The 23,483-nt window shown below is 44.1% G+C and overlaps 1 protein-coding gene across 2 annotated transcripts in view; it reads left to right on the top strand.

The window, feature by feature from the left end:
• The window catches only part of MLH3 (MUTL protein homolog 3), a 112,240-nt gene that overhangs the window by 46,697 nt on the left and 42,060 nt on the right, over window positions 1-23,483 (top strand). For both annotated transcript variants that reach the window (XM_087390780.1, XM_087390781.1), the window contains exons 5-11: window positions 267-421; window positions 568-625; window positions 4,663-4,720; window positions 5,358-5,450; window positions 5,620-5,785; window positions 5,899-5,914; window positions 6,192-6,436. In XM_087390780.1, coding sequence (XP_087246906.1) covers window positions 267-421; window positions 568-625; window positions 4,663-4,720; window positions 5,358-5,450; window positions 5,620-5,785; window positions 5,899-5,914; window positions 6,192-6,436 — 791 coding nt within the window. The remainder of the gene's footprint in view (window positions 1-266; window positions 422-567; window positions 626-4,662; window positions 4,721-5,357; window positions 5,451-5,619; window positions 5,786-5,898; window positions 5,915-6,191; window positions 6,437-23,483) is intronic.

Below are 23,483 nucleotides of genomic sequence, written 5' to 3'. Positions count from 1 at the left end.
ACTTCAAGCAACTAAAGGGGCTCGATAAGTACTGGCCCAAGCCTCAAACTCATATTGCCATGTGAATGTTTCTGTAGAGGCCAGTGTCCACCATTGTCATGCTCCTCTCTTCTGTTTACAAAACTCTGCTTAAGCAGGGTTGTTCACATTCTGTTGTCAAACTATTTCATGTCATTTTCAAAGCAATCAGTTTATCATATCAATTCTTCATTTCATAAGAAATTTCAGAGAAAAATACTGATTCATATGGTGCTCTACTTTTGCAGCAACCTCAAAGCTGCATGACTTGAAAGATTTGGAAGCTGGCATTACAACTCTAGGCTTTCGTGGGGAAGCCTTGAGTTCTCTTTCTGACATCGCCATCTTGGAAATTACAACACGAGTGCGAGGAAGTCCAAACACCTATAAGAAAATAGTGAAGGTAGCATTGCTTTTATAGGCCTTTTTTGTTGCTGAAAACTTTTGTGACAGTTTAGCTGAGCAATTAAAACCAGTGTTGCTATCTGCATGATCATTTTTTGTCCTTAAAGCCATTGCTTCTTTACAAAATCCTTTTGCTCCTTGTAGGGTTGTAAAAAATTATCCATGGGACTATGCAGTGAACAACGAGCTCCTGGTACAACAGGTTAGTAGACCCTGAGATAACATTTTTTTGCTTTGGGCAGAAAAGCACGATGCTATTGTGGACTCCACTCATGCATTTAGTAAGATTGTGAGGGAAAATGTATCCTTGGGTACACTTGACATCCCCCTACATATTGCTCATAGGGGCTATGACCCTCTGTAGTGACCTCGTGTGCATTATGATGATATATCTGGGGGGAAATAGTACACTGCAATAAAGAGCATTTGTTTATTAGGTGGCTGAAATCGCACCCACGTATGCTGTGTGTGATCCTCCCTCCGCATCACCGAGATAAGCGGTCTCAGATGTGATCTAAAAAGAACTGCTGCCCCCTCGACCTCCGTACTCCCCCATCCCTCCTTGTCTCGTGTCTGTATGTTCACTCCCAAGTGTGTCCCGTGACTATAGGTAGTCCTCTCTCTGGACTGTCATGTGTCTCGGTGTAGAATATCATCTCCTTGTTGGTTAAGTCTCTGAGAAGCCCCCTTGGTAAGACCATAGGGTGCCATTGCAGCTCCATACCGCTATCTTCAGTCCATACTGTCCCCCTACCCCATGGCCTCAACCCCGTCATGTGCTGTCCCCTTGTCTTTTTGCACTCCTTGGGAGCTACCATGTGCCCTCCCTAAAGCAGATGTACTAGAGGTTTCTTGCTGTCCCATAGACCTTTTGGTCTCCAGTGGACGTTAATAGACTTTCTTTCTTTCTTTCTTTCTTTCTCTCCTCCCCTTTCTATCCTCTCGGATAATGACTTTCCCATCTCTGTAGACAGCCCATTTTCCCTCTTCTCTAGCTGCCATTACACGTGCTCTCAGTGCTTCATTTTCAGCTTTGAGGATGGCAATTTGGGCCTCTAACTCCTTGATAAATAAGGCATGGTGGCTGTTTTTTTCCTCTATCATCTGAACCATGCCCTCTTGCATTTGCTTAACTGATTTTTCCATTCTGTTCGCATCTCCTCTTTCGATTTGTTTAAGTCCTTCTGCATATGATTCCTCATTTTATGCATGATCTCATCTCCTTTGCTTTTCCCAATCCTCTTCTGTATTGACTCAATGTCTCTTGAAAATGTCCTTAATTGCAGATATACATGCTTGGACATTAGCATCATCAACCTTCTGTGTATTTGCCCCAATGACACTATATTTATGTTCTTTCTCTCCTCGTGTTTTCTCATCCAGTGAGCTGTCCATTTTCAAGTTTTGATTCCAGAACTTTTAATGAAAAAATCTGCTGGTTCTGAGTACATAGCACTGACATAGGTGTATTCTTGTGTGCCTTCTTTCTTGCAGGTCCCGAGGTGTGCAATGCAGGCCACCTCTTGGGGGCAGTTGAATAGCAGCTCTGGGTGGTGCAGCCTATGCGTGCTGCTACAGCCGGCTTGACTCTGCAACAGCCCCCTCTATGATGTCACCAACAATCACATACCCGACTTGGAGGACATCCTCCATACTCTTCAAGGCATCCCGCCTGAAGGACGCCATCAAGAAACTACAAAACAATGCCAAGAATCATGAAGGCCCTCAAGTAGAATTCTTGAAAGTTGACCCATGGTTGGGGGATTCTAGCTCTAATTCTGGCCAAGTTTTAAAGAGGATATCCGTATGCTTTCCCACTTCTTGGAAGACCAACACCATCATTTCTATCCACAGGGTAGGTGGTCCCATGGATACAAGCAACTAACAAACCATCATGGTTCGGCCAATTGATGGCCAAGGTGATGGGTCAGTATTTTAGATACACATTAGTGAGTGTGCTGAACGTGAAAGCATGTGAATGACTGGCCAGGCAGGTTTGAGATAGGACCACTCCACAGTGTTTCACATTTTTCCTCCTAGAGCTCTCATACATTAAACCATACATTGGAAATCAAGAGTATACTGTTGATATGGACGTCAATCTTGGTAAACCAAGGTCACGTTCTCCAATAACAATGAGACTTAACAGCTCACCATTAAACTCATAGTGCCTGCACACTTGACTAGAGGACATGACTACTTTTCTTGGCCATAACAAATTCAACTTTATATCATAAGCGACATTGGAACGATTGTGTTGCAAGACCCACTTCCAGCATGCTATTATGAAGTCCTTTTTTTAAAAACTAGCTGGTCAGGCTAGTAAGAGGCTTTTAGAGAGGATGTGTGGGTCGGCTTCAAGAGGTTACAGGTCAAGATGCTCTCACATATGATTCGTGGGAATAGATAATATCACACTTGCAAAAGTTGCAGCAAGTTCCAGAGCTTTTTCATCCTCCATGCAGCTTGTAGCCAATGGAGATGAGCATTGTTCGTATGCATGGCTCACCAGATGGTCTCTGAGGTCATCGGAGACAATCTGTGGCATGTTTACATTAAAGAGACTCAAGTATCCCCATCCCAGCGACATGCCACTAGGACTACCTTCTGTAGGGAGCATTCCTCCACCTGAATGAGGATGGCTATATTCAGGCACTGGGATACCTACAGAGCCCGCGCTGTATGGGTTCCCATGGGTCAGCTCTGGACTCCATCTCACAGTTCCCAGATTGAGGTGGGACGTGAGATTGCAGCCACATTATACTGTAGAGATCTGAGGCATTGCACTCTCTGAAATATGCATGAGGTGGAGACGGAGGAGCATGTATTAACGATATGCCCTAGATACTACGAGATTCGTAGCAGGTACCATTGCTTGTTCACTTTGGGGTACATGGACATGAGTCATATCATTGACTATCCGGACCAGCAATGCACTGCACTTTTTGCACAGGATGTCACCAAGTTACAATCCATACTCAGAAGAGCTAATACTAGACATGTTATCCCTTAGTAGCAGATCATGGACTTCTTCACAGGAAGAGGAGCTCACATTGTCTGGAGGGGCTCGGGATCTTGGGCCCACCTCCAGAGTTGCCAGATCAGTAAGAGATTAGACATAGGCATTTCCTGTCCCATGTGAGGACCCTCATCGCTATGTCACAGCGCCAGGCAGGCTACCTCACAATATCCACCCACAAAGAGGAGCAGAGGCTGACAACAGAGATATCTCGGACATGCTCCAAAGGTACCATGACTCCCAGTGGGAGCCTGGTTGGGCCTGCATGGAGCTCATATTACTCATGGAGGACACATGATGGGGACAGAAGCCACTCCCCAGATACAGGTGGGGTGTCTTCTACTTCTAGCTTTAACATTTTACTTTTACAGGTGTTTTAGACACCTTAGATCCCCTACCAGGGGTGTTTTTTTTGCATTGTGTAACTCTGATTTGGTTGTATATGCCTCCGTAGACATGATTAAACGTATGTGTGTTTATGTGTGCATGTCAGCCTGCTTGCTTTTTCTTTGTATTGAGTCTCCATGACTCCCAGTGGGAGCTGGGTTGGGCCTGCATGGAGCTCATATTACTCACGGAGGACACATGACAGGGACAGAAGTCACTCCCCAGATACGTCTTCTACTTCTAGTTCTAATATTTGCATTTAGAGGTGTTTTAGACAATTTAGGGGATTAGACAATTTAGATCCCCTACCAGGGGTGTTGTTTTTGCATGATTTGGTCATATCATCCTGCTTGCCCTTTCTTTGTATTGAGAGTCTGTTATCATATGCAGAAGCACTAAGCTTTCCTTACTGGCATATGCATTTCTCCTCGGGACTTTGAATCGACTTCCCTATCCTATGTTTTGTGAAGTACTGCATTGGAAACATTTCAGGGGGTCCATTTTTCTTTTTAAGAAAGAACTTCACTCATTCATTCTGCATTCGAGTCCACTCAACTGTAATTGCAGTCATGACGGGAGTGAAGCTCTTTCCCCTTTTTTCAGGTGGGGATGGCAGGTGTGTGTGAAGGGTGTCGTGTTGAAATGCTAAGGTTTTCATCTGGCTGAATTCTTATAGCATTCTGTGAAAAGAGGGAGGAAAGTTTGGTAATAAAAGATTGGATCAGTATCCTCATGTTTAACATTGAGACAAGCTTCTCCTTTTTTGATCCACCAACTTCAATTGATATATCTGAAGCTTAGTTGAGTTTTATGATGTAAAATTTCCATTGCAGTTGCTTTGCATGACCTTTTCCACAATCTGCCAGTGCGGAGAAAGGTGATCCAATCAAGGTTAGTGAATATTTTGGAAATAAAATGCACATTTGTGGGATCAGTGGGAATTATTTTATTTGTTTTTGAAGACTGTGGATAAAGCATGAAAGAGACAAGCAATTCACGAGACAAGCAAATAGGTGGTGTGGTCTTAGAGGCAGTGCCAGCGATCGAAGACCTTATGAGTGTGGTTTTCAATGCATGTATCTTCTATCGTGTCTGTGTCTGTATTTGTCTCCTAAAAGCCAAAGTGAACTTAGTAATTTGGTTAGCATTTGAAAATGTGAACAGTAAATTGAGTATGGCTTTGAATGGATGACCTGCTACAATTTCTTGTTTGCTATAAATTTTATGACGCTTAGTTTATGGCATGCATTGTGAGTTTATGGCCTTGACCATAGTGGCCAAAGGCTTTTTTTTTTTGGGCGTGAAATCCATGTTTGTTTATATTGCAAGAAGCGGTTCCCAAAGAGGGAACATGCCATTACAGCTATCAGAAGATTTCAATGCGTGCACATGCATGGACATGGACATGGACATGCACATGCACACACATGCGCGGGTGCGCACATGTGCATGTACACACACACACACATGTGCTTTAACATCTCTACACCAGATAATTTAACTCTGTTTTGCTCAATGCTATGGGCAGTCCCAGAAAAGTGCTTCAGGCAGTAAAGGATCGGGCTTTGCGACTTGCTCTCATCCATCCTGACGTATCTCTTATTGTAACTGATTTGGAAAGGTATATGAGAGGTCTACTGATTCAGGTGAAGCAGTACATGTGCTATGAAAAAAGTGATTGTCCAGGATTGACTTTTATCAGTCCAAAAGATATGCAGTATTTTTACAGGTGTTTTCAGATATATGTTTAGAGTGGGAAGAAATCTGACTTCGGCCATGCATTTTTATAGGCAGGAGGATTTGATTGATACAAAGTCTTGTATATCCCCTTTGGACACTCTCTGCGAGGTTTTTGGAGACTGGCTTCGCAACGAGTTACAGGAGCTCAACTATTCACAAAAGAATTTCCATCTGTATGGTTTTGTCTCAAAAGATGCAAGCAAGCTCCCCTCAAAGGTCAGTATGTACAGGTTTCGTAATTAGATTCTGCAATTGAGAAAATTTACCATATTTTGCAGTTCATTTCTCATACTTGGAATTTGGCCATGGGCCCTTTCTGTATGGTGCAGGCTATACAGTTTTTCTGTATCCTTGGCAGTAGAATTGACCACCCTGCCATCCATGTAAATTTTATAATACAACTATTCTAGATTGGGTCTCTTGAGAGTTGTAAGATAACCATGTACTTGCATTCCTGGTGCTTCTGAGTCTCTCTTTCCTTTTCTGCAGAACAGTTAGCTTCATTAAGTATGATGAAAATGCATAGAATCAGGATGAGATACTTGCATTGCTGTGCTCCTGAATCTCTCATTTTCCAGCATATACGCTAGAGTATTGATGTGTTATGCTTAACCACGGCAAGATCTGAATCGTCGTTTTGTTCACAAAACGCCTGTACATAAATTGATAAACACATATTTCTCAGTCAACTGTGGTCGCAATGAGATGGACAGTTCTCCTGAACGCATTCCTGTGCATGAGATGAAGAGTTGGATGGTGGATGCTCCATCAAGGCAGGCCTTTCCTGCTTTCTTACTGGATCTGCACTGTCCTCTTTCAAGCTATGACATCACATTTGAAGCAACAAAAACATCTGTGGAGTTCAAGGTATAAGTTGTGTTGTGTTTATGCTAGACATGATTGATATAATGATGAAGATTTGTCTCATTGTTGTATCATGTTGAGCTAAGTTTTTGTATCCAATTGCTTGTGCATCCGAGTTGCGATCCTGAATTAATGTGACACCCATTTGTTTTCTGCATCCTTGCTGTTTACTCTTACACAATATAGTTTTCATGTTTCATAGGTTGTGCAAACTTGTTAGCAACAAAGAAGTTGAATATCATCCCAAGGAAACTGTCTGTTTATTCTTTGGTGGCCCAGAGTGTGGTGTATTACTGACTTCTCAAGGTGTGGATGATCTTTCACCAGATCCATGACAAGATTGATCATGTCATGAGCTTCTCGCTGTACTACTACACCCCCCCAGCCCCCCCACCCCCCCCCAAATCATCAGTCATGTTTCGTGGGATCCACAAACCTGTTAGCAAAAAAGAAGTAGAATATCATCCCAACTCACGTGCATTCTTTGTCTTTGGCAGCCCAAGTGTCATGTGCTAGTGACTTCTCAAGGCATGGATGACCTTTGACCAAATCTATGACAAGATTGATGGAGTCATGCTGCATGGCCCCCCCCCCCCCCCCCTCTTCCCAATATCAAATTTGAAGCAACAGAAATATTGGTGGAGTTCAAGATATCAGGTGTAATGTATTTATGCTAGACATGGTTGATATAACGATGAAGATTTACCTCTCATTTCTTGTATCATGCTGAGCTAAGGTTTTGTATTCATGCGCTTGTGGATCCAAGTTGCAATGCCAAATTAATGTGACACCCATACGTTTTCTGCATCCTTCTTACACAATATAGATTTCATGCTTCATGGGTTGTGCAAACCTGTTAGCAAGAAAGAAGATGAATATCATCCCAAGGAAAGTGTATGCTTTGGCTTTGGTGGCCCAGAGTGTGTTGTGCTACTGAATCCTCAAGGTGTGGTGATCTTTGACCATATATGATGAGATTGATCATGTAGCCTGCTCCTCTTGAACCCTCCTCCCCCCTCCCCCTTGGTCCACTTTGTACACCTGTCCTCTTCTTCTCGGCTCTTCCGTGCTCTCCGTCCCCTCTTTTGATGCTCCTCCTCCTCTTTGCCCCCCTGAAAGGTTATCAATGGGACTATATATATATATATATTGTGGACAGCCATGCCATACACATTTCATTCACTTGTCACTTCAAACCCTCAGATCTGGCCGACCAGATCACCTGACCTAACAGTAAATAGGCTGACCTAACTTGTCGCCAGCCAACCTTACCGCATTCTGCTGCTGCTTTAGGTATGGTGAGTGTGTGAGCAAGTACAAGAGTCGAGGCCGATAGGCCGTCACGTCAACTAGACTAAAGAAAATGAAAATACAAGGTACATAAGGATAGAACCTAGGACTAAGTGTCCTAGGTGTAATATAGGACTAATGTCCTATGTGGCATAAAAGGCACTAAAACACTAAAGTGCCTATAACTATGCCTACAAGGCACATACCAGGGCCCATAGGGCATCACTACGACCGGGAGAAGATGGCCTACAAACCCCCCTCCATGGTATGGGCTGAAGTATTATGGAAACGTCTCAAAATACCTGGTATTTTCTGGTCATGGTGGCACATGTTCATCCAAAAGGATGTAGCCACCTATGAATGTACAAGGTATGTTAGATTATGTAACATAGGAAACCAAGTGTAAAGCTTGTCGGAAGACTTCGAACTTGGGACGAGGAAGTGCCTTTGTAAACATATCTGCTATGTTGTCCTCTGTGGGAAGGTAGGACAACTCTATGTCTCCTGCTGACAACCGCTCTCGAACATGATGATAGTGAACTTCAATGTGCTTGGTACGTGCATGAAACACTGGATTACGCGCAATGGCCAAAGCACTCTGGCTGTCAGTGTAGACCATAGTGGAGGATGTTTGGCGAATACTAAGATCTATGAGTAACTGTCGAAGCCAGACACACTCTACTATAGCGGTGAAGGCTGCCGTGTACTCAGCCTCATAGCTAGATGTGGCAACTGTTGGTTGCTTCTTGCTGAGCCAAGAGATACATGAACTACCAAGCAAAAAACAATTGCTAGTATGTGACACTTTGGTGTCGGAACAACCTGCCCAGTCATTATCCGTGTAAGCATGCATGGTAAGTGAACCCTAATCACCATAGAAGAGGGCTAAATCCTGAGTGCCTCTGAGATATCTGAAGACTCTCTTCACTGTGAAGATAGTGGGAGAGAGGGAAGGAGTCTCACTTGCAGCTTTCTCACATGCACAATGGGGGAATACACACAAAGGTGGAGGCTGAAAACAGTTTTCCTCTTCTTAGTTGTGAAAGCCAAAAGAACTCAAGTACAAAGAAATAGAAGAACCCTATATGTGGGTCTCAAACCAAACTCAACTAACTAAGGTGGCATACTAACTGAGCCACGAACTAGTGTAGATAAGGATAGCTGTCATCCAGCTATTATTCGTGGGCGGTGTACCAACCGCATCTGTAGCTAACAAGTCGGTGACATAAATGCACAACGGTCACCCTGGCACATCGCGAGTGGAGCTCGATATCTCAACACTCCCCCTCGAGCTCAATCCCAATTCCTGCACACTAAGCAGGTCTCTGAACTTGCGCAGCTTCTCTGCGCCCAATGCCTTCGTGAATATGTCAGCTACCTGATCCTCTGTGCTGACATAAGCTAGATCAATAAGACCTAGTAAAACCTTCTCCTGCACATAGTGATAATGCACCTCAATGTGCTTTGTTCTAGCATGATAGACTGGGTTATTTGCCAACTGTATACTGCTCATGTAGTCACAATAAATGACAACTGGCCCATCTGTAGACCGATGCATATCATAGAGTAGCTTATGCAACCAAGCTACCTCACATGCAGCCATTGCTGCACCCCTGTACTCAGCCTCTGTGCTCGACAAGGCAACTGTAGGCTGTTTCTTGCTGCTCCAAGTGACTGCAGCACTCCCAAAAGAGAACACATATCCACTGGTAGATCGTCTATCAGAAATACTACCAGCCCAATCAGCATCAGTGTATCCATGCAACTGTATCTGAACCCCAGCCTCATAAAATGGTCCATACTGCAATGTGGACTTCACATACCTGAGTATGCGTCTAGCCGCATCCAAATGCGGTTTCCTTGGAGCCTGCATAAATTGACTTACCAACCCAAGAGCATAGCTCAAATCTGGTCTGGTAATAGTCATGTAAATCAAACTTCCTACTATGCGTCTGTACATAGTAGGGTCTTCCAGAAGCTCACCTGCATCTGTGCTCAGCTTCACATTCTGCTCCAAAGGAACTGAAATAGGCTTACAGCGTGTCATCCCATATTTGGACAGCATGTCCAGTCCATACTGCCTCTGCAAGAGCTGTATCCCACTTGGTGATCTAATCACCTCAATGCCCAAGAAATAACGCAGCTCTCCCAAATCCTTCATCTCAAACTTCTGCCTCAATAGCATTTTCACATGAAGGATATCTTCATCACTATCACCTGTGATGATCAAATCATCAACATAAATGACAAGTAGCATAATCCCTTTCTCTGTTTTTCTCACATAGAGTGAGAAATCTGCCTTGGAAATCTGAAAGCCAATAGTGACAAGATACTGTCCTATCTTGTCAGACCATGCTCTAGGTGCTTGCTTCAAGCCATACAAGGCTTTCTTCAACCTGCAAACAAACTCAGGATGAATAGCATGAACATAACCTGCTGGCTGCTTCATAAAGATCTCTTCTTGCAAATCACCATGCAGGAAGGCATTCTTTACATCCATCTGATGTAAAGACCATCCCTTTGATGCAGCCATAGCAATGGCTGCTCTTACGGTTGCCATCCTTGCAACCGGGCTGAAAGTTTCTTCATAATCAATGCCATATGTTTGTGCATACCCCTTGACAACTAATCTTGCCTTGTATCTATTCACAGAACCATCTGCATTGTGCTTGATCTTATAAACCCACTTACAGCTAATTGCATTCTTGTCTTTAGGCAAAGGCACCAATTCCCATGTAGCATTTGCATCCAAGGCATCCATTTCTTCATCCATGGCTTTCTCCCATTTTTCATTTCCCATGGCTTGCTCAAAAGAAGTGGGTTCCGGTTCCTGTATCACTTTGACCATATAGGCATAGTGAATGGCTGTAAATCCATCATATTTCAGCCTATCCACAGGATACCTAACCCTGGTAGACCTGCGCAAAATAGGCTCACTTCCAGGTGCTCTCAAAACATCCCTGGTCTTCCTTACTCCATGTGTAACAACAGAAGGAATACCCAACTCATCATCAGTGCTCTGCTCTGAGCCAGTGGATTCACCATCCACATAAGAGTGACCTGCATTCACATCAAACATGGGCTGATCTACCTTCTCTTTTCCTTTTCGTGATACCTGCGTACCACTATCTGCATTGCTTTGAGGAGATTCTCCTGATCTCAATCTACCTGTCCATGGCGAAGTATGTGAACCACTGCTAGAGGACACTGCAGGTCCACTGATATTTTGTGATTGCTGCTGTGAATTTTGTGCAGCATTACCATTTTGTGCATCTACATTAATCATCACATTTACTGGTTTATACCAGCTGCTCATCTCATAAAAAACAACATCTCTGCTCACTGTGAACTTATGTGTAGAAGGGTTATAGCATCTATACCCTTTCTGCTGCAGAGAATAACCAATAAAGATGCACTTCTCAACCTTTGGATCCAACTTGGACCTCAACTCATCTGGCACATGAACATAGGCAATGCAACAAAAAATTTTCAAATGAGAAATGTTTGGTTTCCTACCAGTATACATCTCCTCTGGCGTCATGTCATGTATTGCTGCAGTGGGAGTCCTGTTCATTATATAAACTGCTGTAGCAACTGCTTCAGCCCAATAATAATCTGGTAGATCTTTTTCATTTAGCATGGCCCGAGATATCTCTCCAATATGCATGTTTTTCCTTTCTGCAATTCCATTTTGCTGTGGGGTATGACTGCATGAATATTGCTGCTTTATGCCATGCTCCTGCAGGAACCTTGCAAACTCATTTGAGAGGTACTCTCCCCCTCCATCTGACCTTAGGCATTTTATTTGCAGGCCTGTTTCTTTTTCAACCATAGCTTTAAAAGCTTTGAAGTGCCCAAACACTTCACTTTTCTTTTTCATAAAATACACCCAAAGTTTTCTGCTGAAGTCATCAATAAATGTGACAAAATAGTGACAGCCTCCAATAGATGCAGCTTTAGTAGTCCACACATTAGAGCGGATTAATTCCAATGGCTTTTTACTCTCTTGAACATGCTTAGGAAATGGTTTCCTTGCCTGTTTTCCAAATTGACAGGCTTCACACACCTTATGCATTTCTGTAACCTTGAATTTAGGCAATCCTGCAACAATATTTTGGTCCTGCATTGATTTAAGTCGCTGTACATTAACATGACCAATGCGTTTATGCTAGATATCAATATCTGCAACTACACCGGTCCCATGTGCAAACATTGCTGCACTCAATTCAGGCATGTCTGCATCCAGCGTAAACATCCTGCCTTTCTTTTTTCCTTTTGCTATCAAGCGACCATTATTTTTCATATCCTCAACAAAACATCCATGAGGATTGAATCTGAACTGCAAGCCCTGCTCAACCATTTGACCAACAGAAACCAAGTTCTTGGTGATGTTCGGGACATGAAATACATCAGACAAGTATTTCTTTTTCCAATCCTGCATAGACAAAGGAATTTTGCCAATCTGCACAATAGGATGTGCAGTATCATCACCAGTCTCCACAAATCTTGGTTTTTCCATTTTCCTTGCATCTTGCATCCATTCAGCATGACCTGTCATGTGGTTTGATGCACCTGAGTCAACATACCACACATCATTGCTTTTTTCAGCACTTGTCACAGAATTTGTCATATGTTGTACCATAAACAAATGTTCATTTCTGTCATCACCCTGTCTACTAGAGGATGCATAATTGCCTTGCTGCAATTTTCCATTCATAATGTCATTTTGCTTTTTGTAGCAGTCTTTAGCCATATGCCCCATTTTACCACAGTAGTAGCATTCAACATTGCTGTTGCATTTTGGCCTCTCTGCCATCCACCACGACCTCTTTGGCTCCCCCTACCTCTAGAGTTACCACGTCCTCCTGCATAGGACTGGTTTTCTTGAGTTTGCTGCATATTCTGATTTCTACCACGGCCTCTAGATCGGCCTCCTCTACCTTTGTCTCTACCCCTTCCAGCATTTGAGTAGAAGACAATTTCTTTTGAGGTTCCTCCTGAAGAAGATGCACCACCATTTCTCTGCTCTTCAGAAATTAGAAGAGCAATCAACTCCTCAAAATCAGGAAATTTTTCACGGACGGCAATGGATGTCCGAAACTGTGCATAATCCTTTCCTAGACCATTCAAGGTCACAGAAACTAAATCGTCATCATCTGGTGACCCAATGGAAGCAAGTGCATCCGTAATTTTCTTCACCTTCATGTGGTAGTCATTGATGCTCATATTTTCTCTCTGCACATTGTGCAGAGAGAATATTTTCTCATATTTTCTCTCTGCACATTGTGCAGCTCCTGCTTGAGCTGCATTTTCTTGGCCTGCGTATTTGTGCTGTATATTTTAGCCAAAGTATCCCATGCCACCTTTGGCGTACTTGCATCCTGAATATGCACAATCATTGAATCTGAAATACTGATAGACAACCAGTACATAACTTTTCTAGCTCTCTCATGCCATCCTTTAAATGCCTGCATTTCCTGTTGATTGGGAACATTAGGAAGAACTGGTTCTTCTTCATTTCCTGTAATGAACTCCCAGTAGCCTTTTCCCATAAGGAAATTCGTCATTCTAAACTTCCATGCTTGGAAGTTGTTCTTGTCAAGCTTTTCAGTGACAATCTGTGAAAGAGAATCAGACGCCATTACAGAACACTGCAAAATATTATGTCACTGCAAAAAACACAGCTTTTGCCTCCCAAGGGCAAATCTGCAAACCTGACGAAAGTGGTTTTTGACCACACAGTCACTTCCTAGTGACGATTTTGCATCGACAGGCAATAAGGATGATTCTGCAACTCCCAATATCTCTCCGCACAGGCATACGATGCAATTTCTGCGGCAACTTTTCACCGACCTGCAGAACAGTGGTCGCACAACAAAAACAGGGCCTTTTTCTGAGTGCCTGCGGAGAGCTTCCGCCTCCAAAATGGGCCCCGAAATGACCTCGAATCAGAAAAATAAAGTCACCGAGGGCTTTGCCTTCGCCCGCAGCATATAATGCCCTCTCGCCACACCACGAAGGGCGTCTCAATCTGAGACAGTGCACTCTTGCACTTCCCGCTGTGCTACCTGCAGAGATTTGCTCCCAAACTCGAAAAAGGAAAGCAACACTGGTCCTCTTACCAGGACACTGCGAACTTGGTTTGCTTTCTTGAGCTCCTTACCACGAACAAGGCTCTGATACCATGTGAAGATAGTGGGAGAGAGGGAAGGAGTCTCACTTGCGGCTTTCTCACATGCACAATGGGGGAATACACACAAAGATGGAGGCTGAAAACAGTTTTCCTCTTCTTAGTTGTGAAAGCCAAAAGAACTCAAGTACAAAGAAATAGAAGAACCCTATATATGGGTCTCAAACCAAACTCAAGTAACTAAGGTGGCATACTAACTGAGCCATGAACTAGTGTAGATAAGGATAGTTGTCATCCAGCTATTATTCGTGGGTGGTGTACCAACCGCATCTGTAGCTAACAAGTTGGTGACATAAATGCACAACGGTCACCCTGGCACATCGCGAGTGGAGCTCGATATCTCAACATTCACTGCCTGCCAATGCTATGAACTGGTCATGAACCTACTGAGCTGGGATACTGCATACTGTAAGTCAGGTCTGGTGTGGCATAAGTAAATGAGACATCCAACAACCTGCTGGTAAAGAGTGATATCACATGGCGGGCTCCCATCATGAGCTGAAAATTTGAAGCCAGGGTCCACTGGAGTAGAGATTGGCTTGCAATCCTCAAACTGAAAACGATCAAGGAGCTGTCCAATATACTTGGACTGTGACATCATGATACCCCCCTCAACATGAGCAAACTGAAAATAATAGTGTAGCTATCCCATGCGTGACATTTCAAAAGCTTGCTGCAAATCAGCCTTGAAAGCTGCAATATGCTGAGTATCGGGGCCCGTGATCAGCATGTCATCCACATATAAGATCATCACTAAAAAATCAGATCCACTCCCACGGACATAAAGAGTGGGCTCTATGGGGCTATTCTGAAAACCAAGGGATAGTAATGTGCATGAATTTTGGCATACCATGCCTGGGTGCTTGCTTCAAACCATAAAGGGCTTTTCTAAGCCGGCATACCTTGTTTTCAGAACCAACAACCTCAAAGCCAGGAGGACTATGCTGCCATTAGATTTCCTTTTTAATTTGTAGACCCACTAGGTATCAATGGCATGCTTGCGGGGAGGGAGATCTACTAATTCCCATGTGTCATTTTTGGCAATGGATTGTAACTCAGCTCTCATTGCATCCATCCACTCTTTGCTGTCAAAAGCATTTTTTATGGCACAAAGGCTCTTCATTGCAAGCTGTAGCAAGGAGTGCAAACTCAAGAAAGTGACCATGCATCTGTCTATTCCCTGATCATGTCCGGGCAGCAAGAGGTTGATCTTGTTTGCTGTCCCTCAATGTGTCAAGAAGCCATCTGGGAACTTGCCTTTGCTGTCTATTGACAGCTCTTTCTTCAATCGCTGCATCATGAGTAGTGGGATCATTTTGTGCTGGAAGAGAAACCTGCAAATCAGCATGGGGTACTGGCTGATCATTGCTTGTTGGAGGGCCTGTAGGAGGCTCATGTTGCTGGTTAAAGTCTCCTTCTGAGGGAAGCAGAGGTAACAAAGAGTCAAAGGCATCAAACATGTCAATTTCTAGCTTAGCTTTGCAGTCCACAAGAGGAGAAGCCTATGCTCAGCAAAGATGACATCTCTACTGACAATAATCTTCCCAATATTTGGTTTGCTCAAGCCAAAATTTATTGGGCAAGGACTTGGCCTTAAGCATGCATCTGGCCATCTCCATAGTGGACCTGTTCTTCCTTTGAGGAACAATATTATGCTGAGTGTAAGGAGTAGTGCATGAGTGAACAATGCCTCGTGAAGACAAAAATGCATCAAACTCCTTTGACATATACTCTCCCCCCTTATCTGTGTTGAGGGTGACAAGCTTGCATCCTGATTCATTCTCAACCATATTCAGCCACCTTTGAAAGCATGAGAACACTTCAGATTTGGCTTTTAAAGCACATACCCAGCAATATCTTGTGAAGTCATCAATGAGAGTCATGAAATATTTGTACCCCCTAATGGCATTTGGCCTCATTGGGCCACATACATCACTGTGGACTAGCTGCAATTTCCTTTGTGAGAGTTTTGGATAATTCTTGTTGAAAGGAAACCGATGCATCTTACCCAAAAGACAACCCTCACATACATGTTTGGAAACTGTGTGAGTTTGAGGTACATCATTTGCCATGTCTTGTGAATGTAACTTGTCAAGAGCTCTATAATTGAGATGACCCATATTCTCATGACAAAGATGAGTTTCAGCAAGCTCTGAATCTGAAATAGCAAATGCTTCAATAGAGAGTATAGCTGAGTGATCATCAAGGTGATAAAGCCCCTTTTTCAAAGTGCTAGTGAGAACTATGGCATTGTCATCACAAAGATCATATACTAGGCATCTGTATCCATCAAAAATCACTCTGAAAGCTGAAGTGGCAATTGCTGAAATTGAAATCAAGTTGACTTTAATTCCGGGCACCAAAAGAACATTAGTCAGAGTGACAGGATGGCTTGAAATGGATGTGAGCTGCACATCTCCAATTCCTTTTACAACATAGGAGGCATTATTAGCACATGTGACAGTCCCCCCTCGAGGTGCATTAGCTAAGGAATGAAACTACTGTCTGCAAGATGTGACGTGCTTGGAAGCACCACTATCAAAATACCAAGACTGAGCATCATTAGTAGTAAAGAATGCATCAACTTGGGAGGGATCAAAGGAGCAATGGACAGCCCATGCCCAATGATCCTGGAGAGCATGTGCATGTGAGGCATCTGCTGGTTCGTGGGATTCAATTGCATGTGAGGCATTAACTATCAATCCTGCTTTCTTTTTCTCGGAAGCAATGCGCTTCCTGCATTCCGAAATTTCATGCCTGGGCTTGCGACAATAGTTGCATCTTTTCTTCTGTGACTTATATGCGGTATTTTTAGATGCATTGGATGAATTGCCACTGTTAGGCACATATTTAGGCTTGTCCATAGGCTTGGAAGCCTTGCCTTTTCTTGTCTGCTGTGAAGCAAATGCATGATCAGGAATAATAGCTTGTCTATTAGCATGACTTTGCTCTTCTTGCAAAAGCAAAGTGACTAGCTGATCAAAAGAGTAGTTGTCTGGATTACCCATGGCCACTAATCGAAGGGTTGTAGTAAAGCCTTGATATGTATCTAGCAGTCCATATAATGTGGTATTGACAAGCTGAGAATTTGGCACCACCTGATCAATATTGGCAAGTTGTTCCATGAGGTCCTTGACCTTTGTCAGGTATGCATCCATAGAATCACCTTCATTTATATTTAAATATGCAACACGTGCCTCATTGCATATCCGATAAAGAGAAGCTAATTTGTCCCAAGCATCCTTTGCTGTCCTACAAGACCGGATGTGTGGAATAATGATTATCTTGCATGATAAAACAATACATGAATGTGCATTTGCATCTCTTTCATCCCATCTTGTTTGTTCCTGAGTTGGAGGAGCAGCAGCAGGGGTGCTAGAGGATAAAGCATCAGGAGGAGTACCTCTGTAGAGGGACCAGCAGTAGGGGCAGCTACTGTAGCATTGGCTGGCCTCAGATCAACCCCATAAACAATGCCTTGCGCCAAGAATATGTTTCATAAGATAAGACCACATTGGATAGTTGGTGCCATCCAACTTATCATCTTCACGAAGAATGCCAAATAGATCATGATTGTTGCCAGCCATTGCGAATGGGATACCTTGAAAAGAAAAACACAAAAGCCTCAAGGCTATCACTTCAAAGAGGTGGCTGTCCAAAATATGACAGCAAATGTCTGCAAGTGAATGTCCTGCAAATTTCCAGCCCAAATCAAATGGCAAATGCAAATTTGACCCAAATGTGACTGTGTCAGGCAATGTCTAGTGCAAAAAACAGCAAATCTGGCAAAAGCCCCAAATTTAATGAGGGCAAATAGGCCAAAAAGTGGGCAAATACAGAAAAGCCCCAAATTTTGCTGAGATTTTGCAAATGTGACCCAATGTCCTGCAAATGTGACTCAATGTCCTGCAATCTAACCCAATGTCCTGCAATCTAAACAAGAAATTGCAAACCAAATCCCAAAGCTCCAATGTCTTGCAAGAAATTGCAACCAAAAGAAGTGAAAAGAACTGAAAGCCCCAAATTTGCCAATGTCTTGCAAAAGCCCCAAAACTGCAAATGTCTGTAGATGACTGTAGTGAGACCCAAAAAGGGTTATAGCAAGCAGGAACCAAGAACCTGGTTCACAGCCAATGCCAAAATAGGTACGGAACCTGTAGGCAGATTCGCACGTGCGAAACTGTATGGAACACCCGGAGCAAGTACAAGCTGTACGGTCAGCTGTTCTGCAGGTACATGTGTACGGAAAGCATGTACAAGGTGTTGACGGCTGATCTGCAGGTATACTTGTACGGAAGATCGTACGGAGAGCATGTATCTTGTACGGAATCTGTACGGCGCAGGTCACCTATACGGAATGTGTACGGCGTAGGTACCTTGAACGGGGAAGTTCTTGCGCAGGTACTGTAGGTATGGTGCAGGTACCTTTGTATGATGCGCGTACTGTTGTACGGAGTAGGTGCGACGGGCAGAGCAGCTTGTACGTACCACTGTAGGTACGGAGCTGGTGCGACGGGCATAGTAGCTTGTACGTTGTTTGAACGGGCGTCCGTACAATCGTACGGACTGTACGGATGGGGACGCAAATCGAGCTGGGAGCAGGTCCCAAGAGCTCTGATATCACTGTAGGTACGGTGAGTGTGTGAGCAAGTACAAGAGTCGAGGCTGATAGGCTGTCATGTCAACTAGACTGAAGAAAATAAAAATACAAGGTACGTAAGGATAGACCCTAGGACTAAGTGTCCTAGGTGTCACATAGGACTAAATGTCCTATGTGGCATAAAAGGCACTAAAACGCTAAAGTGCCTATAACTATGCCTACAAGGCACATACTAGGGCCCATAGGGCATCACTACGATTGGGAGAAGATGGCCTACAGCTGCTGCTGATTCAGTCTGCCACATGGCATGATGTTATTTGCCTGACTTTGTTGCAGGACTGCTAACCCAATAGCCCTTGTGCTGCTGTCCTGCCCCATCCCTATAGCCCCATCAATGGACACTGGGTGGGCTATATACAACCCCACAACCAGCCCAGTCTATGGGCTCACTGTCAGCCATATCTGCTTCCCTAAACTTAACCCAAGAAGGATGTTCTATTGCTGCCCTCGTGACAGCCTGTTTGCTGCTCATGTGGAAGTCTGTCCTACTCCTACATGTGCCCATGTGGTACCCAGATTACCCATATTGCTACAGGTATCAAGCACAGTTGCACTCCTCACTTGGGGGCTAACAGGTGGGGCATTGACTATATTTATCCAACAGCAATTTGAGAGCAAATGATGGCCTTCAGGCTCTTCATTTGCCCAAGCAGAGCAAGAGCATTTTTTCTGATAGTAGTGGACTTGGAAACAACACAACTTTTGCACTAGGACGCTGATATGTTCCTGATTTACTGGGGTTGGATCAAGCCATATAGTTTAGATCTGGGTCTCTGTGTAGCAAAAGTCCTCCTTACGGGCTTTTTATGCATGGAGAACTAAGAGGTCGACAAAGAGATGGAGTTGTTTGAAAACGATTTATGATCTGAAGTACACCATGAAGCTTCATGTATTTTGCTTGTGAAAAAGGATGGTTCTTTTGGGGAACCTGCATGGACATAGTAGATATTGGATTTTCTATGTCATAGGGGAAGGTTTACTTCACTACTTAAGAGGGACTTCTCTTTTAACCAAGGTAAGAGTTGGTGCCATGGTACTAGTGGATCCATATCAAGAAGACCAATCAGCAGAAACAGACCTAAGACAGATGGAGGGTTGCGTAAATTCAAAGTCATGCCTGATATATTTACCAAGCCAAGCAGTCGGGTACAGGAGGAGCAGGTCTGGGCAAAAGAAAGGGGCAGACCAGGTTAGCAGAGGGCCAGACTAGGGGGTTCAGATCTAGCATATGGGTTGGAGCTGCCTGAATTGATAATCCAATGCACACTTTGACATGTGCGGCTAGAGGTGTCCTATTTTTTAATGTCGATGGTGAAGCCACGTTTGCCAATGCTTAAGGTTCAGGGGTCTTAGCAACAGAGTATTGTTTGTTTTTTTAATGAAATTTCTTCCGTGTGTAGTACTTGTTTAAGAGGACGACTTGGGTTCAGGTTTTTATAACAAAGCTGTCTCTAATTTTAGGGATCTTTGGAAAATGATTCTTGCAAATGATTTCTGGATGTAATATAATGGGAGTAGTGCCCGTTGTCGTGCCGGGCAGAACTCCCTCTATGCATGACCCCAATCGCCGATGTAAAATCTATCGAGTCTTTTCATAAGCTATTGTAACGGTGCTGCCCAAAGGAGAACCTGAGGCTCCCTTGCATTTCGGAGAAAACTGTCTTGTTCCAAGGATCCCGGCCCTTGACGCCAAAGATAAATTGCCCCACATGTCCCGATCTGAGGAAGGCATGGTAGTGAAGGAGGGGCCCCTGAGCTTGTTCTTTGTAAACTTCAAATTGTCGAAGTCACCTTGAACAATCTAGAAATCCATGTCTGGTAGACACTCTGTAAGTTGATGGCATGCAGGTGCATATAATGTCGAGGATCCCTACTCGTATATTTCTCATCCTCGGCCCCATCCTCGCCCTAATCAAACACTTGTGGGACCTAGGCCTGCCTCACTGAGATGCAAACATCCCAGGTACTTGGGCCCCTTCCTACAAGAAGGCGTCTCCGTTTGTGGATATTCGAGGTTGAAAACATGTGCCCTTAAAGCACGAGAATCTCAATCGACCGCCCACCAAGGGCTTTGTCTTGATTTTGTTGTAAAATCAATTGATGCGGTTGCTGAAATGCCCGTGATGAAACTGTGCACGTTCCAATTCACCCATGGAGAAGATGGGGGGGTGGCAAACAAGGCCTTCCAATGACTTGAAGCTTGTGTGGCCACTTCTGAGCGAGTGGACTTTGCTAGAGGCTTAGAGGGGGAGGAATGTAGATCCGAGCGGTGTCACACAAGAGGCATCTTTTTCCCTTGGCCTAGACCTCCAACATATAGCAGAAGAGAACTAGGGTCGATCACTTCTCTCCCGTGGCCTTAAGGCTAAAGCTTGAGAACGTAGGGGTGGAGCTGCCCATTGCTACCATGGTGCCCCCCTCTAGGGTTGTAAAATCAGATCTGAGATTTCCAAATGAGAGGTCTCAGAATTCTTATGGGATTGGATCGCTCCGACAGGGCTGGGGTCGGGTCCTAGAAATTGAAAGAGGGGAGCTGAGTCCGTGGATTGCTCGCGCACTGGAGTTCATAACCGGATTAACTAGGGCCCAACCATGATTGGATTATCTGAGGTCAAGGCTGGACTAACCGAAGCTGTAGGATTCGATTTGGGGGTTAGGACACAGTGTAAGTTAGGGTTAGAAACTAAGCTTGGGCTAGAACTAGCATGGATGAGGTTTAGATCCATGGATAGAGATGATCCAAATAAAGTAAGCTATTTTGGAGAAAAGTTACACTTTATTGGAAAAGTAAATCTACTTCACGTACGAAGCCTAAAGTTAGGGCTGCTAAGTGGAAAGTAAGTGGCCTTCAAAAGATCTACAAAATTAGACCACTCTTTCATAGCCTCAAATTGATGCATCGGCCACGAAAGAGTGTGTCCAACTTATACCCATTATGATGCCCGAATTGTTTGAAGTATAGGTCCAAGTGACGAGTGCATTTTTGGGTTAGGAGATCTGTCATACTCGGGGAAATCCTAGTCCTCCTTCCTCATTTTTCTCTCTATTTGACAACTTCAAAGAGTTTGCTCTTTAAGGCAACTCTCGCTGAATAGTATCTCCTATAAATGTGCTGATGCCTTGATGGAACTCTTGTATTGCATTGGTAGTATCATGTGGAGGTGATCATATAGATAGCTAGGATAAGCATATAAATACAAGCCTAGGGCCAATATTGGCATCATCCTGGAGATGAATATCTCATGTGGATGTAGGCTTGCTGGCTTGGGAGTTGTAGCTAGGGGAAGGGTCGTGTGGTATGGGACTCATGATCTGACCTTGAAGATGACAAGCTCTTACGGTGGTCAGAGACCTTAGGCTTGGGGGTGGCTCAAAGTATTAAGCCTACGGTTGGGAGTTGAGCTCACCGCTTGTGGGTTCTATTGAATGGCTTGGTTAGTAACGATTCTAGCTTAGAGGAGACCCTACCAAGATCAGAATTGACTTAACTTGGAGGGGGGGTGTTTCATTTGGTTGGCCTATCTTCTACAATTCTTTGCTACTTCTTGCCGCCCTCCACTCTAGTCTACACCCTCTTAGGGAGTAACCCATGGGGCTTGCAACTGTGGAGGTTGTGACTCTCGACGGGGGGGGAAGGGGGGGGGTTCTTCCGACCCTCTTGCTAGCGGTTTAGAGGGACCTAAAAGCTAGGGGAAGAGCGGCTCACAAAGCGTTGGCAAGCGTTGGCCAGGTGGCCTATCTTTCTACAATGTAGTACTACCATGGTGAGCTTGAAACTGTGATCCATTGCCTAAAGACACCTTCATCTAGGGTCTCTAGAAGTTACTACCTTGGTGAGCTTGAAACCGTGACCCTATGCCTAAAGACACCTCCATCTAGGGTCTCTAGAAGTACCTCCTCGAAGGGTGTTTAGGAATCCATGATTTACTACACCTTTAGGACGCCATCATTAGAGAGTATTGACGCTATTGTGGTGAAGGTGTGCATTGGCGGATGCCCATGCTTTTGTATATTATCTGAATCTTAATAAATTTCTTGTGCATTTTATACTTCATGCCCCCATTTGGTTTCTATCATTGAGAGTATACTTGCACGTGCGCTCAGGGACAAAGAGGATTTGTAGGAGGTGGATGGCAGGAATGAGAGCCATCCAGGTGTGGAACCACCACTCGCTAGTACTTGCACAGAGGGTTTGAGGTGCCATAACTTTTGCATCTAGACTTTGATTGGGACGATTCTTGATCCATTGCGAAGAGCTCGTCAAGCTCTATAGGCTGAAGCTATTGGTTGCCTCTCATTGGCTCAAGATCAGAACTTGTTTGGGTAAAGGCACGAAGTACAATTTCGGTCTAGAAGTTGGAAATTTGGCTAAGTATGGATTGTTCATGTGTTACATGGTATGAGAAAAAGTCTAGGGGCTACTTGCCATGGGTAGACGGGAATCTTCAAGCATAGGCGAAGACCTAGGCTGGTTGGAAGCGGCTAGAGATCAATCAAAAAACAAGCCCGGACAAAATGGATGTGTACACTTTGGGGAGGCTTGAGAAGTACAACATAACAAGATACCTTGGCAAGCAATGTGTCATCTCCATGTCATCCACTCTGAAACCATGGTACCGAGGGATGAAGAAAATAGGATGAGGACCAAGGTAAACTGCGCTCTACTCCACGAGTGCGTGAGTGGTGTTCCAAGAGCTAAGTTGTAGTAGAACATCCCCTTTCCCATAGATGGTGATGTCTTGAATGTGGTCACCTTCCAGGGCTAAAAGCAACTAGACCCAATCTCGAACTTGCCATCTCGTGGAGGGTAAGGCCAACAATGTGCCCCATTACGTAATCTTGAAGAGAGAGACTCGTTTTCTGCATCTATTGTTTTCCTATGAGCAAATTGAATCCGGATGGTTGAGGGT

Source organism: Dipteris shenzhenensis, chromosome 19, assembly GCF_047967505.1.
Source record: "Dipteris shenzhenensis isolate YYH24624 ecotype China chromosome 19, Dip_SZ_1.0, whole genome shotgun sequence".
Lineage (NCBI taxonomy): Eukaryota > Viridiplantae > Streptophyta > Polypodiopsida > Gleicheniales > Dipteridaceae > Dipteris > Dipteris shenzhenensis.
The sequence above is the reverse complement of the archived record's forward strand: the minus strand, read 5'-3'. Positions and strand labels throughout refer to the sequence as shown.